Source organism: Scatophagus argus, chromosome 13 (assembly GCF_020382885.2).
Source record: "Scatophagus argus isolate fScaArg1 chromosome 13, fScaArg1.pri, whole genome shotgun sequence".
Classification (NCBI taxonomy): Eukaryota; Metazoa; Chordata; class Actinopteri; family Scatophagidae; genus Scatophagus; species Scatophagus argus.
Genome location: NC_058505.1, coordinates 10700103 through 10716271, shown reverse-complemented (window position 1 = coordinate 10716271; position 16169 = coordinate 10700103). Strand labels below are relative to the sequence as shown.

The window sequence follows — 16169 nt, the reverse complement described above, 5'->3', positions numbered from 1 at the left end:
GCGTTGTGTAATATCTACGTGTAATACGATTTCTTCGGTGTAAGCCAACCCTCCTCCATTATGTGTGTTTTCTATAGTATCAGGGAACCATTTCTGAAAGGTCTTTGAGTCCATTTACACTTTTATAATGTTCACTCAAATTACCCTAGATTGTGTGCTGACCTGAAATCACTCATAAAAGCAATGACTTTCCTGCATGCTGTACTGAACAAGGGCTATTTAGAATTTCTAAGCTGAAGTCAAACATACCTCAATGTGACCAGTATAAATCAATAATTATAATAACATAGTGATGAAATCATAACTAGTTATACTTGTCTATCAAAGCAACTACATGCTGTAGTTAACTCTCTTTGTTGGATATATACTGTAGTTTTTGGTATGCAGTAAGCAGTAATTGCTTAGTACAAAATTTAGCGGCAAACATTTTGATTAAATACTGAAGTCATATTTAAAGCAAAAAATCTAAACATCCACCGATTCAATTCTCAGTCTTCTGCGATAGTGAACTTAATATATTTGGGTTTTGGACTGTTGGAGTGAGAAAAATAATGAAATTTACTAAAGTTAACTTTGGGATTTTGTTTTTCCATTGTTTTCTGACATATAGAACAAAACAGTTGGTCAGTAAATATACAAGATAATTGGCAGATGAACTGATGAAAATTATTGTGAGCTGAAGCCTTGGTTTTGTTTATTCAAGAATTTATTCTTGAATAAATAGTATATAGAAGAATTATAGTGTAGTATACAGTATATGTTGACCATGATTGTTGTCACAGTAAACATCGCTGGCCCCTCATATCTTTATTCACTGAGAGAGTGGAACACCTTTGAAGATTTCCCAAAGCAACAAACAGCTGTCTGGGTGCCAACTTTGTACCTTGTGCTGAGTGTCTGTTGATGTTGCTTCTTTTTAGGATGCTGTGACGCAGGTGATAGATGAGAGTCTATCAGAGTGTGCTTTACCAGCCCTGGTTCAACATGCTTATCGCGTGGGCGGCCCTGTTAGCAGCCTGAGCTACGGCCTTCCACTGCAGGTCCTGCAGCCCAGGTGAGCTGCCTGTCTTACCTCACTGCACGATTTCACAATACACATGAATGTAAGATGTCTCGATTTCAGAGTGTGTTTAGTTGGGTCCAGTATCTCTAGAATAATGCTACAGTTATGTCAGAGCTGGCACAAGCACAACACAACAGATGATGTCCCTCTTGATCCTCCCCAGGCCCCACTTTTCTCTGGACGTCAGGACCCGAGCTGCTGAGGGCCTGCTGTTCTTTGCTGCTACCAGAGGAGGGCGCTCTCACCTCGCTTTATACATATCCAAAGGCAGGATCAGGCTGTCTGTTGGCAAACAGAAGGAGATCTTCAACAGAGAGAAACACAATGATGGAAAGTGGCACTCGGTCAGTGGACTCATATTTATTGTATTCACTCAGCACACATTGCAGAACAAAGTTAAATTATTTTTATTGTGTTATGTGTACGGTGACTATGTTGCTTGTAGGTCATATTCAGTTTGGAGAAGAAGAAATTTCGGTTGGTTGTGGATGGTATCCGAGCTCAGGATGGTCAGCTGACAAATGCTGAGTTGACATCCATGCAGCATTTTCTGTCACCTGTGTACCTGGGCAGTGCACCAGAGTCATTTCACAAGGAGATGAAGGTATAAATACACATATATATGTACAAAGCTTTCACACAAACAATTCATGTTTTAAATATTTTTTTAAATTTTGTTTTTCTGTCAGTCAAAGGCCCTTCCAAAGCAAAGTGTGTCTGGCTGTATCCGCAATTTCAAAATGAATGGAGCACTGATGTTAAATCCGACCACAAACCGTGGTGCTGGCCCCTGCTTCGAGGGACAGACACAAAAAGGGGCTTATTTCTCAGGGAACGGAGCACATGTCATTATCAGTGAGTACAATGTGATCATACTGCAGAGGCATTTCTAATGACTATAATGACCTCTATCAGCTTCTGTTGGTGATCAGTATTAATTGCAGCTTAAACTGCCCTTTCATCTCCTCCTAAAGAAGTCAGTGGCACAAAAATGCAAATAAATAAAAAGGTGATGCGCTTACAAAGATCCAAAAAATGCTAGAATGAAGAGGTGTGACTGAATGTGAATTTGAAGTGTTAGAAATATTAGAAATAGAAATATTGTTGCAAATTCAGTAATTCAGGCTTATTTCACTCGTCAAGCGATTTCTTAATAATTTCCCTCAAAGTATTCTGAAAAGGACTACGTGTTCTCGTATAATTAAATTGGATATTAATTATTTCTATTTGAATGACTGAAGGAAAACATTGAACTTTGAGTTTTAAAACTAAATTTATAAAAGATAAGGGAAAAATTAGGTATAGGCAGTTATGAATATCCACAGAAATTTCCTTGACAACACTGCTAAAATCTTCATGAGTGGAAAAACAGATTGATTTAACTCATATGAGTGTATTTGTACTGTATGTTTGAAATGTTTATCGTACATATTATCATATCATATGTTATCATGTATTTGTGAAATTTTTCAGTATGACAAATGTAATATTTTGGCATCTTCATCTTACCTGCAGAGTCAAATACTCTCTAAGTCACACTCTAGATATTAATTGTAGCTAATTAATTTCTAACTTACACACTAGATATTAATTGCAGCTAATTAATTAAGGAACACTGTCTCCCTTTTGTCAGTAATTAGTAACAAATTAGATAGTCCTTTCAAGGACACTTCCTAGGAAATTAGTTACATAACAGTTTCTTCAAAGAAACTTTGAGACCCTGAAGAAAGAATCTCCTTGGTATGTTCTGTTCATGTCTGTTTGTTTGATACACTATATAGACAAAAGTATTGGGCCACCTGACCATTACACCACCAGGGACTTTAATGACATTGCATTCTAAATACACAGACAGTTTTGCAGTTATAACAGCTTCCACTCTTCTGGGAAAGCTTTCCACAAGATTTTGGAGTGTTGTTTCTGTGTGATTTTTTTGCCCATTCATGCAGTAGAGTATTTGTGAGGTCAGGCACTGATGCTGGACCAAAAGGCCTGGCTCTCAGTCTCTGTTCCACTAAATCCCAAAAGTGTTCGATGAAGTTGAGGTCAGGGCTCTGTGCGGGACAGTCAAGATTTTCCACACCAAACTCATCCAACCATATCTTTATGGAGCTTTGCGTTATGCACTGGGGCACAGTCATGCTGGAATAAAAAGGTCCTTCCCCAAACTGTTGCCACAAAGCTGGAAGCATAGCATTGTCCAAAATGTCTTGGTATGCTGAAGCATTAAGATGTCCCTTCACTGGAAGTAAGGGGCTGAGCCCAACCCCTATAACACAGTCCCATACCACACCTGAATTCAGTAATAAAGAGGTGTGTCCCAATATTTTTGCCTATATAGTGTACCTATCACAATGCCAGCGATGACAGATTGGTGATATCTGTCTGTGTTTCAGATGACTCCTTTGTTGTGGGCTCCAGTTTTGAGCTACTGTTTAATATTCGCCCACGCAGTCCGACTGGACTCCTACTACATGTGGGTGGTTCCAGCAGGAGCCAGTATGGACCGACGATGGGACACTATCTCAGTGTCTACATGCTCAGAGGAGAGGTGAGGCTTGACGCTGTTAATGAGACCACATCAACTGTTTTTCCTTAACCCAAAATTTTAGTTTTTGGAAAATAAAGACTCGATAAAGAGCATACTGTGTCTGAATTGGACAAACACGTTTCTTAGTGTCTGTCTTTCTTTTGGACTGTTGGATTCTATTTTTATAGTTTTGGAAACTTTAACATCAAATACAAGATCCTAAATTTAATCAAGCCTGAAAAGGTGTTTGTGCTTAAAGTACGCTCCCTGTAAATTGATTTAAAGCATTGTGTTTGGCTCCCATTTCCAGGTAGTGGCAAAAGTGAACAACGGCAAAGGGGAATTTATGGTGTCGGTGAAGCCAAAAGCTTCTCTCTGTGATGGAATGTTTCATAAAGTCTCCGGTAAAAAGCTCACCGACACTTCATGAAAGATATCCTATTAGAAAACTAATATAAATGGTCTTTTGCATTATCGCTGTCTGCCCATATGTCTTCTAGTAATCAAGAGGAAAAATGTTGTGCAACTGCATGTGGACACGATAGACAATTACAAGATTGGACCACCCTCTTCCACCGAAAATTTGACCAAAGACTCCTTGTATGTGGGTGGCATTGCTAGTGAGTATTATTCTCTTAATCTTAGAGTTAATGTACTTAGCTGCTTTTAGTATATTCAGGCATAAAAAAAATACAAAAATACCACTGGACAATAACATATTATATGGTGTCATACTATGAGGAAAAGGTCATATTGCATGTAGTCATACAGTATGCTGTAGTCAAACAAACAACTGTGGTGTAGACGTTGAAGTTAACTATGGTGCTCTTGACATAAATAACCTCTGGAGAATTTACAAAATGAGAGGGATTTGGATAATCTGTAAATTTATGATATTTAAACATGCATTAAGCTGATAAATCAAATAAATGTGTATGCGACTACTAACCAGTCCACCCCAATGCACCTTCCTGCTGCAGAGATGTCAGTGCAACAGGAGCTCCCCGTCACATCGTCCTTTGTGGGATGCATCCAGGACATGAGGATCAACAGCGAGCCGGTTTCTTTTGACAGGCTGTCTGGTGTGTTCGGTCCAGTCAACCTCAGAGAGTGTCCAGGCTGAACGAATGCACCTCGCCGCATCATCATCGTAGGGACCACATCCACTGCCAACCATGTGCAATCTGTTAGCAAGACAGAGAATGTGTTTGCGCGTAAGAATGTGTATATTATGAATGTGCATTAGTGTGTGTGTGGGTGAGTGTAAAATAGAGATATGAGCAGCAGCTTACAGGTTCATAATATTTGCTGCTTGATTATACATTTCTGTATTTATTTTGTGATAAAATCATGTATCATGGCACCAGTTCACAAATGCATAGTCTAACAGATGTTTTACAGTCTGATTTGTTGATCAACAATCAAATGCTACTGAATAATTCTCGTGACTGGTCAGTATGAGCGATGCAGCACTTTAAGAAAACAACTAATGCCGTCGTGTCGGCGCTTTAATGGAGATTGACATTATTGGTTGACTTTTTTTGTTTGTTTGTTGGACTCAAAAGTTGATACAAGAAAATAAACGTTTACACCCAAGGTGCTCAGTTCAGTGGCATTTTCGGGGTTGCCCAGCTGTTTTATATTCACATCCATGTGACAGCATGTAGAACTCTGGATTTTACCCGAGCTGACAGATGTGGGGTCTTCACATAGGCCATGATATCATGTTTGTTTATCCATTTTTGTATTGCTGTATCAATTTCCCAATTTGCATTCCTTTTTCATTCACGAGGATGTACTTTGTTGCTGATAATGTCAGTTACACCAGAAAACAGCATGTACTGAATTTTGCGGAGCATTGCCTAAAACCAGTATAGATGCCATTAGCATAAGTCTCACAGGTCTGGTCAGTCATTTTTGGGACCATGTCGCCCATATTACTATAAAGTTTAAAGTATTCTAATAAAAAACAAAATGTATTTGATGTATTTAAATTCCCCAGAAAGTGTTTACTTACCTGCTTCGTACATCTTTGGAAACGTGTGATGTGACAAAAAATATGCATGATGATTGAACATATTTTTACATGCATTCCTGTCTTGTGACCACTGATTTGTTAATCATTTTGTAATCTCTTCAGTTAATGCTCTTTATAAATAATTTTCAGTGCCATAAGTAGGCCTTGTGATAATGGTGACAACCCACTTTATTCTATGTGTTAAGACATGTATTTTTTCAGACATTTGGGATTAATTGTTGAATTATACTCAGCAACTGTGTATACTTTTGATTGTAAGATTATAAAAACATAATATGCATTTTTTTTGAAGTATGTTTAATATTGGTGTGAGGAAACTGTGATTCACATCTGCTGTGTTGGAATACAAGACATGTTCATCTGTCTCCACATGCTCTCATTTTGGTAGAAACTGGATCCTAAATTGGATTTTTCTCTTTGTTTACACACCGCTCTGGGAATTATAACAATCTTATAATTTGAATATTTTTGACGTTATTAATAAGAACACTAAGGTCATATCTGCACTACTGTTTTGGGGAATACAGGGATTTTCTACAATGACACAGTGTGTTTTTCAGAGTAACTACATTTAAATTTGAATATTTTTTGATTAAAAAAACAATAATTAAGATATAAGAAAAGAAAAAAAAATGACTTTTGTACTTTTTTAAATTCTATTAGCCACTATTCAAGGACAATTTAATTAAGCAAAATATCTCTAAGGGTTGCTTACTATGAGTAACATTTAACACAAGTTTGGTTGACTGCAGTTTATTTTCTTATCTTGCTCTGCACAGCTCTGTGGCATTCTGGGACCCCAAAGAAACAACCACGCCCACTCTCATGCTGCCTTCACGGACACTGTGAAGTTATCAGTGAAAGTTGCAACGCATTTGTTGCCAAGTCGTACAGAATGTTGCTGCACCAAATTCTTCGCTCTTTTATATTCATTTTAATAACTCTCAATATACATTGTGCCGCTATGTAATTTAGATAGGGTTAGAAAGTCTAAAGGCTGAAATTACCGAGACACTGACATAAAGACTGTGTCACGATTTTATCATTTCCAATGATATGTTAACATTTTAACTGACAAGAAAAACTTGACGTAACAATATTAACTTCCTACAATACAAAGCAAGAGAACAACAAACGGACAGCTCTAACTCACGCTTAATCCGTTTTAAAAAGCTCCATTTCAGTGATGATTGTTTCCTGAATCGATCGGACATCGACATTTCCGATAGTACGGAAAGCCGTCACATTTCCTGTCTGTGAGCAGGAACATACGAACCACCGGTCAGGCGGCAGAATACGGAACGCGATACCACGGCTGGATAAACGACCTACGCACACGCCGATGTTGTTAGCTCATAGTTACTTCAACCTGTTCGCTAATTAGTCTCATCGTGTAAGACTATCAGTATGACAACATTTGCTCCAAAGAAACTGCGCCACTGGCTGAGACTGTTCTGCCTGTAAGTGAACTAACTGCACATACCGCACATCCCCTCCCTCCTTCAGTTCCTCGCCTCCGGTGTCGGGTGTCTCAATGGCGGACCCGACAGAACCAGCACCGGCAAGCGCAGAAGAGGAGAAGACAGACCGTATCAACGACGCAGAGCTGGCATTAAAAGGAATCAATATGCTCCTCAACAATGGGTTCAAGGAGAGCGACGAGCTCTTCAGGGCATACAGGTGTGTGTGAGCGTCTGTTTCAGACACAATAAGCTTCCTTCCTGGGTCTGTTTTGCACTTAAATCTTCTATACAGGGGTCTGTTAAATGTTGTGAGAAGGGTAGCTAATGTCTCCAAACTACGGTGCTCAACCAGGATGAGTAGAAGTCACGAAGACCTCATTTTTCCTCAGCACTGTCCGTGGGTTTGTGAAAGAAAAACTCAACATGTCTGTCACGCTTGTACAGTGCAGCACCATATGATCTGATCACAAGCTGGGTGAATGTTTCTTGAGTACCCTGAGCAAGTATATACGCCAGGATTGTGACTTGTGATGCTCAAACGGTATAATGGCTTTGTTAGCATAATTATACCGCCCCTCTGTGTGGTGCCAGGCTGCTACAATTGTAAATATAGAAAGTGCTTAAACAGGTTACCATTCCTGTCATGCAAATTACTTTGAACAGGTTTCTGTTTTATTTCACATCCTGGCCCTGCTAGTCTCTTCACATCACAAACATCACGTCAGGTATTGGACTGTTGCCGCACCTGTTCTGGAAAATCCAAGTTACATTTAGTTGCACGTAACTGAGCGTCCAAATGCTAACCATTAAGTGTTTACCCCTTTTAGAGCTTATTCATGTAAAATGGTGGAAAAGAAATGTGATGGGTCACAGGCTCAAAAGGCTGAGAACAGCTGGTCTAAACCACCCACACACACTGACCATATTCCACTCGGTGGTTGGAGGATTTTATATGCATCCTTCAGTCATGCTGTGATGTTATTATAAGGACCGATTATCTCTAGGAAGGGTTTGCTTCCAGCTTAAATGTTGATGCCATAGAAGGGCAACCTCCATGTGTCCTGACCCCTGGTGAATGCTTAAATGTCACCTCTTCCACTAATTGCATTTAGCGCTGGGTGTCATCTTGCTTTCATTGCCTCAGCAAAAAAATAGATGGAGGGAAGTGAAATGCACATACACAGCAACTTAGGAGGAGCTTGTGACTTGGGTTAAGTGATACTTTGAATCACCACCGAGGCACAGAATGGATATCTTTTATCCACTAAAATTTACCACATTCATATTGAATCAAGTCACCTCACCTTGTTCAGGTGAACCGTGTGTTTGAAGCATGAAACAGGCTTAACACATTTTTGTTACTCCACCCATGAACTCACTGACATGCTGTCTTTTCTTAATCTTCTGTTTCAGGAACCACAGTCCTTTGATGAGTTTTGGGGCCAGCTTTGTGAGTTTTCTGGTGAGTCAAGAGGCAATCTGCAGTTTTACTTTGACTTTGTGAGTCAGATGTTGACAAAATTAGTGTCAGTTGTACTTTCAATTCAGTTCAATTCAATTTTATTTAAAGTGCCAATTCGAGTTATCTCAAGACACTTTACAGGTGTGTACTTTAAAAAACTCTTTCTGTCTTTGTGAGACTGAAGGAATTTCCCTGCTGGACACAAAGCCAAACTTTAATGTCTCGTTTCTTCAAGCTTAAAAGCAGAGGACTCGTGTCATTACGACACATTGCTTTGTCCAGAGCCACCTACAGTATGGATTCAAACTCAGCTGGAACCAAGAGCAAGATGCCATCAACTAAAAGCATGGTCAGGGAGTAAGGTGTATGTTAAAAATAGAAGACAGTTGAGCCTGATCAAATCATTCTTAACCTTGGAAGCAAGCGTTGACAAACCCTCTTAACTTCTGGTCCATTGACTCTCTTGTCCCAGAGGTTTTTTTTTATCGTATCATATGATCTTTGACAGCAATGAAACACACTCATTTCAATACAAATACACCTCCTTTATTAAACACTATCTGTTACTATAATAACAAGTTAGCCGTGTCCTCTTGACTGATACGCGTTGCCAGTGGTTGTCACCATCTGTCGTACTCCGCGCTGTAGGTGTTGTGATCTAATAGTCATTTAACAGATCTTTATTTATCACCTCTCATTTACTTGCTGCTACCTTCAATGTTGTTCCATTCATTTGAAAAGTTAATAGAACTTGTGAGTTCAACCCCCTTAAGGGAGCAAATGAACAATGATGTACACACAAGGGACGCAACTTAAACCAGACTCTGTTGTGAACTTTCATTATTTTCCTCCCCATTTATTTGTATGGGAACATTAACTGGAAAATCAATTAGCTAGAAACCTACATTATAGATGTCTTGTGTATTGTATTGTACTACACATTTGTACCTTGTTTTCAGTTTTTGTATCTTACTGTGTGCACCTCATGTGTAGTCTGAATGTTGCTTCACTCCCACTGAATGTTGCATCATTTGTTCTTTTTGTTCTGCACCAGGGACCAACATAAACACAATTTTGTTTCTCTATGTACCATACTGCACTGCTCTGTGAACAGATGGACGCAGTAAAGTCTCACTTGTCTGATCTCCTAAAATGCATAACAAGACATAACACATAACCTGTTTAAGTTGGCCAAAGCTAACAGATACCTCAGGCCTCAGTACATACAAAGAGAAACTGGAGAAAAGTCATGCAAACCATAAACAAACATTAATGCAAGTATTGTGGATTCTGCACCTTAACGGATGATTGTTTTCCTCTGTAATCACTCATTAAAAAAAAAAGTTTATTTAGACCTTCACAATGCTTAATCATAATCAGTTTAGAGCTGTAATAACTCGATTAATTAAATTAGAATGTAAACTTGAACTTGAATTTAAAGAGGTGTATGAGGACCTAAAGATTAAATGAAACTTTTTGTGTGTGTGTGTGGTTTTGGGTTTCCTGCAGATAGCTTCATGTTGTTTGATCTGAACTCATCTCAGAAGTAAGAAGACTGATTAGTACAGTTTTGTGTTCCTGCTTTCTGAACTTCAGGGTCCAATCCAGGATTATACTCTTTACTTCTTAACTCTTGTGACAAGACATGTGGACCATCAGCATTTTGTATTGTAGTAGTTGTATGTAAATAGCGTGATTATCTGTTTGGTTTCCTTCTTATAGAATGCCATGATGACGTTTGAAGAGGAGAAAATGCAGATGGCCTTTGAGGACCTCAAAGCAACAGAGAGACTGTGTGAGAGTGAAAACGCTGGTGTCATTGAAACCATTAAAAACAAGATCAAGAGGAGTGTGAGTAAATTCTGTCCAAGTGAGCATTTTATATTGTTCAGGTTTGTTTGCCTGCCGACAGTCACATCAGTCTTTAAGCATGAGTTGTTTGTGTGGGCAGGTGGACTCTCAGAGGTCGGGGGTAGCTGCAGTGGACCGACTCCAGAGACAGATCATCATTGCAGACTGCCAGGTTTACCTTGCAGTGCTGTCTTTCATCAAACAAGAGCTGTCATGTAAGGCAACCTTTAATAGTTGTAGGTTAACCACCAAGTCTGCACTTTTATCGGTGTGAAATATGGACTTTGCAGTTCTGTAATCTGATTACCAGATGTAATTGTAAAGAACAGCATGTCTCATTGACCTCATTTTCAATCTGTCGGACAGCGTACATCAAAGGAGGCTGGATCCTTCGTAAAGCCTGGAAGATGTACAACAAATGTTACAGCGACATCACACACCTGCAGGAGGGCAGTAGAAGAAGAGCATCTGAACAGCAAGCAGTTCCGCCTCCATCTCAGTCCTCCTCCTCCGACCTGTCCCACCACAGCCGCTCGTCTTCGCCTGGGCTGAGCCCATCACAGCGACTGGACGGTGTCAGCCCTGAGGCCCTGGACCGGCTAAAAGGTTCAGTCAGCTTTGGTTACGGCCTCTTCCACCTCTGTATCTCTATGGTGCCGCCGCATCTACTGAAGATCGTCAACCTGCTGGGCTTCCCCGGCGACCGCGCTCAAGGCTTGTCAGCGCTCACGTACGCCAGTGAAAGTAAGGACATGAAGGCCCCCTTAGCTACGTGAGTATGTGAGTGAGTACGTTTGTGCATCTGTATTCTGGCAGTATTTGACACACAATCTCACTAATGCAGCTTTAAGCAACATGAGAGTAATGGAAACATAATTTCTAGAGGAAGAGATATTGTGAGATGAGCAGTCTTGTGTTGGTAGTTACCATGAATCATGATTCGTCTCGTCTTCTCGTCTTGTCTGTTGCTATGAGTAAAAAAAATAAAAAAAATAGCTGCTCTAAAACTCATTCTGTAATGATTAATCAGTTTTTCACCTATATTGAATTAAACTAAATATTTAACAAATATGAAATCAGGACAGAACAATTGGTTAAACATATTTTACAGAATGTTCTAGTTTTGTACCAGATGATATCTTTGTAACTGTCTTTGTGCTTCCCTTATAGCTTGGCCCTCTTGTGGTACCACACAGTAGTGCAGCCGTTCTTTGCTCTGGATGGAACGGACACGCAGGCAGGCCTGGTGGAAGCCAAATCCATTCTTCAACAACGGGAGTCTGTCTATCCAAACTCCTCCCTCTTCATGTTTTTCAAAGGCAGAGTTCAACGCCTTGAGGTAAATAAATGTTAAGAACAAACCTTATCTATGTAGCCGATTCTCATGTCTTGGGAAACTCACAACATAAAGCTCCTCTTTCTAGTGTCAGATCAGCAGTGCCTTGATGTCCTTCCGTGATGCCTTAGATCTGGCTTCTGACCAGAGGGAGATTCAGCACGTGTGCTTATATGAAATAGGTACTGTTTTCCCTCTCAGATTTCAAAACACCTTGTTCTGCGCTAGTGTGCATCCTAATTTTCAACTTGTACATTTTAGGTTGGTGCAGCATGATTGAGCTGAGCTACAGAGAAGCCTACAGAGCTTTTGAGCGACTGAAGACTGAGTCTCGCTGGTCCCAGTGCTATTATGCCTATTTAACTGGAGGTGGTAACAGTACAAATCAAGTTTAAGCTTATTTCTTGTGTTTGATATTGGCTCCTAATCTATATGTTTTTGTGTTGTGTAGTGTGTCAAGGAGCCACAGGTGACCTGGAAGGAGCCGTGTCAGTGTTCAAGGATGTGCAGAGACTCTTTAAACGCAAGAATAATCAGATAGAGTTGTTCTCCATGAAGAGGGTGAGTTTGTAACCAGCTGATATTCTGTGGCAAAATGTTTTGATGCACAACACAAGAAGAATCAGTGATGCATATATGCATACGTTTTATCAGGCTGAAAAGCTAAGGAGCACCAGTCTTTCCAAAGAACTTTGCATCCTGTCTGTGATTGAGATTCTTTACCTGTGGAAAGCGCTGCCCAACTGCTCCACCGCCAAGCTGCAGACAATGACAGAAGGTACTCCATTCTGAAATGTTCAAATCGCCAAACTGCAGCTTTTTGTGTTGTTTTGCAGCCTGGTTTGCTGTCATGTTATTGGGTGTAGCTTCAACTTACTTTTCTTTTTCAGTCCTGCAGGGCATTGACGATGCCTCATGTGCAGGCCTGAAAAACCTGCTTCTTGGTGCCATTAACAAATGTCTTCATAAGACCAAAGATGCCATTCAGGTACTGCCATGTCTCATTAACCAAAGAATGTATAGTGCATGAAAATATGAGGCACCACAGGTTATACTGCACTCAACTGTGGTTGTAGGACTGATAAACAGTATACTCGTCACACATAAATCAGTACTGTGGTGATAAACCCTTTAAGTGATTTACAGTGAGTCATAACTGCCCCCCCCACTTTTTTTTGCAGTATTTCCATCTGGCTGCGAGGGATGAGGTGGGTCGCCTGAGCAACTCTTATGTACAGCCCTACTCCTGCTATGAACTTGGCTGTGTGCTGCTGAACACTCCAGAGGCAAGTTTTGGTGTGCTAGAGAGAAGACTCCCTTGTCTGAGACGGTGGAGAAGTCACACAGTCTAAATATTTTTGTTCTCTTTCTTTCCAGTCTGTAGGGAAGGGGAAAATGCTAATGCTTCAGGCCAAGGTACAGTAGGTTTCTTTATTGCATGGCTTTTGTGGTTTCTAAAGATTTGTACTTTATACTGCTTTGCTGATTCACTGTATGAACTTTTAAGTTATTGGTAGCAAGTTCTAGGACTAGTTCTCCTCCAACAGGCTTTGTTATTGCTTTACTCCTGACAAATCCTGGCAAAAATCTCTTGGATCAAAACATCTATTTAATTTATTTTGAATTATTAGTATTTGAATTTTGTCTTATTATTTGTAGAAGTTCTTAGGATGTGCACAGTTCAAGACACTCACTGTCTGATCAGGTGATAGCACACCCAATAAAGGAGTGGCTCACCTTGATCTTATGAAATGAGTACAGAGGGTTGATGGCACTGAAAAAACAAAACAAAAAAACCCACTCCATCTCAACAAGAGGCAGCACTTATTTGCAGGGACAAGCACAGGCAACATTCACAGTGAGTGGCAGGCTGAAGCTATGCCAGGTTTCTGTCGGCCAGTCGGTTTGCTGCCTCACGTTAAGGAAACCTGAGATGTTCTGTACCCTGTTAATGTGGGTAAGTATATAGCTGTACTTGCATTGTCTGACCTCAGCAAGAAGTCATGACACAGCAAAGTGGGCCACACCTCCCACACCTCACCTGCACTGGGCTGAACACCTTTTTAATAACAAAAATTGCCTGGATACACCTTGTTCCAGATGTGGTGAAGGTGATTCCAAAAGATTACACAAGTACTTACACAAGTACAGAAAATCCTGTCTGCATTTCCTGAAGTGCACCGGGTGAACCCTCACCCACCTCATTTTAAATGCCCTGGAAATACGCTAGATATCTGATGCAGCAGCACTGACTTTGTTAGTGGACGAACAACTGACATTGATGGAGCACGGATCTCACGCTCCCCGATGCTGGTGTAAGGCCAGCTCTGCATGCCTGAGCGGATGCAGCAGTGTCTGACAGGAGCACAGGAGGAGCTGGGCAGCGAGTGTGCTGACTGCAGAGCTTGTTAGAAGAGAGCAGAGTGCAAAGTGAAACTTTATTTTATTCACTACTTTTTTTTTTTTGTTTTTCATGGTTTATGTAGGAGGACTATGCCGGCTATGACTTCGAGAACAGGCTCCACGTTCGTATTCATTCAGCTCTCGCCTCTTTGAGGGCTGAAGGCCAGCCTTGACATTTTATCTGCACCTCAAAAAACTGGAAAGAATATCTTTAAGACAGCCACAACACCATTTTGCAGTCTGGGCACTAATGTTAAGTTAGTCTTTTATTTGTTTAATTTTTTTTTTTTTTAATTTTCATATTCTGAGCCAATGTATCATTTTAAAATGTGTGAACTATATTATAAATGTTTTATGTGAGAACGGTTACAAGAGGGGTATTAACTACTTGTTACTGTATTTTACAAAGAATCGGCACATTTGGGTTTTATTGTTTACATGCTTAATTTCAATTTCAATTTCTAGATGGCAGTTAAATCAGATGGAAACTTAAAGATTCATTTTAGCATCAATCATATTGCATCCACAGAGGGACAGTTTCACCTCTGGTATGGAGAGAATCAGGTTAAGTAGAGAAATGGCACATATCAAGCATTAAATGACAAAGCAATTCTAATGAATGACTCAGCCTATGACTTTCAGAAGCTGAGATTTTTACCATCTCTGTGTTGGTTGCTGATTTTGACTTGTGCTGTTGAGACTTTGCTAATCCATTGGCATGAGTACTAAACTGACTATTTATTTTATTTGTTGCATAGTCTTTTTTAAGCACAGTATTTTTTATCAGCATAAATGTCTTGCACGTAGATGTGCCAACATCTACCACCATTGGGTGGTCTATGCGCACAGTGCTGCTCTCACTGTAAACTTGTTCTCCTTTATATTGTTTAGGATAATAAAATGAATATTGTAAAATGAAGTATTGCTTTACACGATTTCTTACAGTCAAATCAAACTGCAGAAAAGTTCAATAAACATTAAGCTTTTATTTAGCAACAGTAGAAACTCTGTTTTGATACCCAAAAGAGTGATGAGAGAAAAAGAAACAAACTTCTAGCAGTTATCCACAACATGAGAAAATATTCAGTGCTTGATGGTGATGGAGGTAAGGCTTGCATAGTTATAGTGATGCACATGCATTATTGTAATGGTTACACTTCCATTAGATCAACAGCACTAGAATATAACTGATTACACTACTGCAAGACCTTTACACACACGCACACCCACAAAAGTGCAGAGCCAGTGTCCCTGCCTCAGAATAGTTAGGAAAAAGTGCTACTGTATCTACAGAGTCAAGTAGATTTATGTGTAATGCTGTTAGTCTCTATACAGTACATAGTTCAGGGCTTAATGATTTTTATTTTTAAACTTTTATTTTACTGTGAAAAGCTGAGTCTTATTGTTGTGGAAGTGGCCACAACTCTTGTCGGATGTGGTAACATTTTACTTGCCGTCATCATCATCTTTGCAGAGGAATCAATCAATGCAATCAATTTCAAACAAGCTTCCGGTTAAACATCAATTATCTGAACCACTCATTGTACTAGGAAAATGAAATTAAAGGCAAGTGTCCCCAAACTATCTATTTCAATACTTTGCATTGCATTAAAGTATGCATGCACAGGTAGGAGTTAAATAAAAGTCTATTCACTTGGTTATGCACTGAAGATGATGACCAAAATGTTTTCATGACCAGCAGGAATTATGGACAACTACCAACAACAAAAACAAGTTTGTTGTTTCAGACTCAAGCTATTTAACATACACTATATAGAAAAAAAGTATTGGGACAGCTGACCATTGCACCAACAGGGACTTTAATGACACTGCATTCTAAATACACACACAGTGTTTCTGTGGGATGTTTGGCCCATTCATGCATTAGAGCATTTGTGAGGTCAGGCACTGATGTTGGATGAAAAGGCCTGGCTCACGATCTCCGTTCCAGTTCACCCCAAAGGTGTTGGATGGGGTTGAGGTCAAGGCTCTGTGTGGGCCAATCAAGTTCTTCCACACCAAA

The 16169-nt window shown here is 39.9% G+C and overlaps 2 protein-coding genes and 1 long non-coding RNA gene across 5 annotated transcripts in view; 2 read left to right on the top strand and 1 right to left on the bottom strand.

Annotated features, from left to right (window-relative positions):
- The window catches only part of LOC124068926 (laminin subunit alpha-3-like), a 51026-nt gene extending 45030 nt beyond the window's left edge, over positions 1-5996 (top strand). For all 3 annotated transcript variants that reach the window (XM_046407506.1, XM_046407505.1, XM_046407508.1), the window contains 8 exons: positions 921-1054; positions 1227-1407; positions 1509-1667; positions 1753-1918; positions 3460-3614; positions 3904-3997; positions 4094-4213; positions 4574-5996. In XM_046407506.1, coding sequence (XP_046263462.1) covers positions 921-1054; positions 1227-1407; positions 1509-1667; positions 1753-1918; positions 3460-3614; positions 3904-3997; positions 4094-4213; positions 4574-4716 — 1152 coding nt within the window. In that variant the 3' untranslated portion in view covers positions 4717-5996. The remainder of the gene's footprint in view (positions 1-920; positions 1055-1226; positions 1408-1508; positions 1668-1752; positions 1919-3459; positions 3615-3903; positions 3998-4093; positions 4214-4573) is intronic.
- LOC124068932 lies at positions 1049-7250 on the bottom strand. Its single transcript, XR_006844998.1, has 3 exons — positions 7115-7250; positions 4543-4777; positions 1049-1345 (listed from the first exon to the last, which is right to left on the bottom strand). It is a non-coding gene; the product is annotated as an uncharacterized LOC124068932 (long non-coding RNA).
- Positions 6819-15062, top strand: LOC124068927 (tetratricopeptide repeat protein 39C-like). The gene is made up of 15 exons (XM_046407510.1): positions 6819-7024; positions 7138-7311; positions 8508-8556; positions 10279-10407; positions 10508-10622; positions 10774-11179; positions 11578-11746; positions 11832-11925; positions 12005-12112; positions 12195-12304; positions 12398-12521; positions 12634-12731; positions 12925-13029; positions 13121-13159; positions 14230-15062. Exons 2-15 carry the CDS (start codon positions 7166-7168, stop codon positions 14317-14319), a joined length of 1782 nt encoding a protein of 593 aa, XP_046263466.1. The 5' UTR covers positions 6819-7024; positions 7138-7165; the 3' UTR covers positions 14320-15062.
- The last annotated feature ends 1107 nt before the right edge of the window (positions 15063-16169 follow it).

Bases quoted from the DNA above. Each gene is read 5' to 3' on its own strand.
- LOC124068927 (XM_046407510.1), top strand. From the start codon at position 7,166: ATGGCGGACCCGACAGAACCAGCACCGGCAAGCGCAGAAGAGGAGAAG. The intron at 10,408-10,507 runs GTGAGTAAATTC...TTGTGTGGGCAG, and splicing joins AAAACAAGATCAAGAGGAGT to GTGGACTCTCAGAGGTCGGG. The intron at 13,160-14,229 runs GTACAGTAGGTT...TGGTTTATGTAG, and splicing joins TGCTAATGCTTCAGGCCAAG to GAGGACTATGCCGGCTATGA.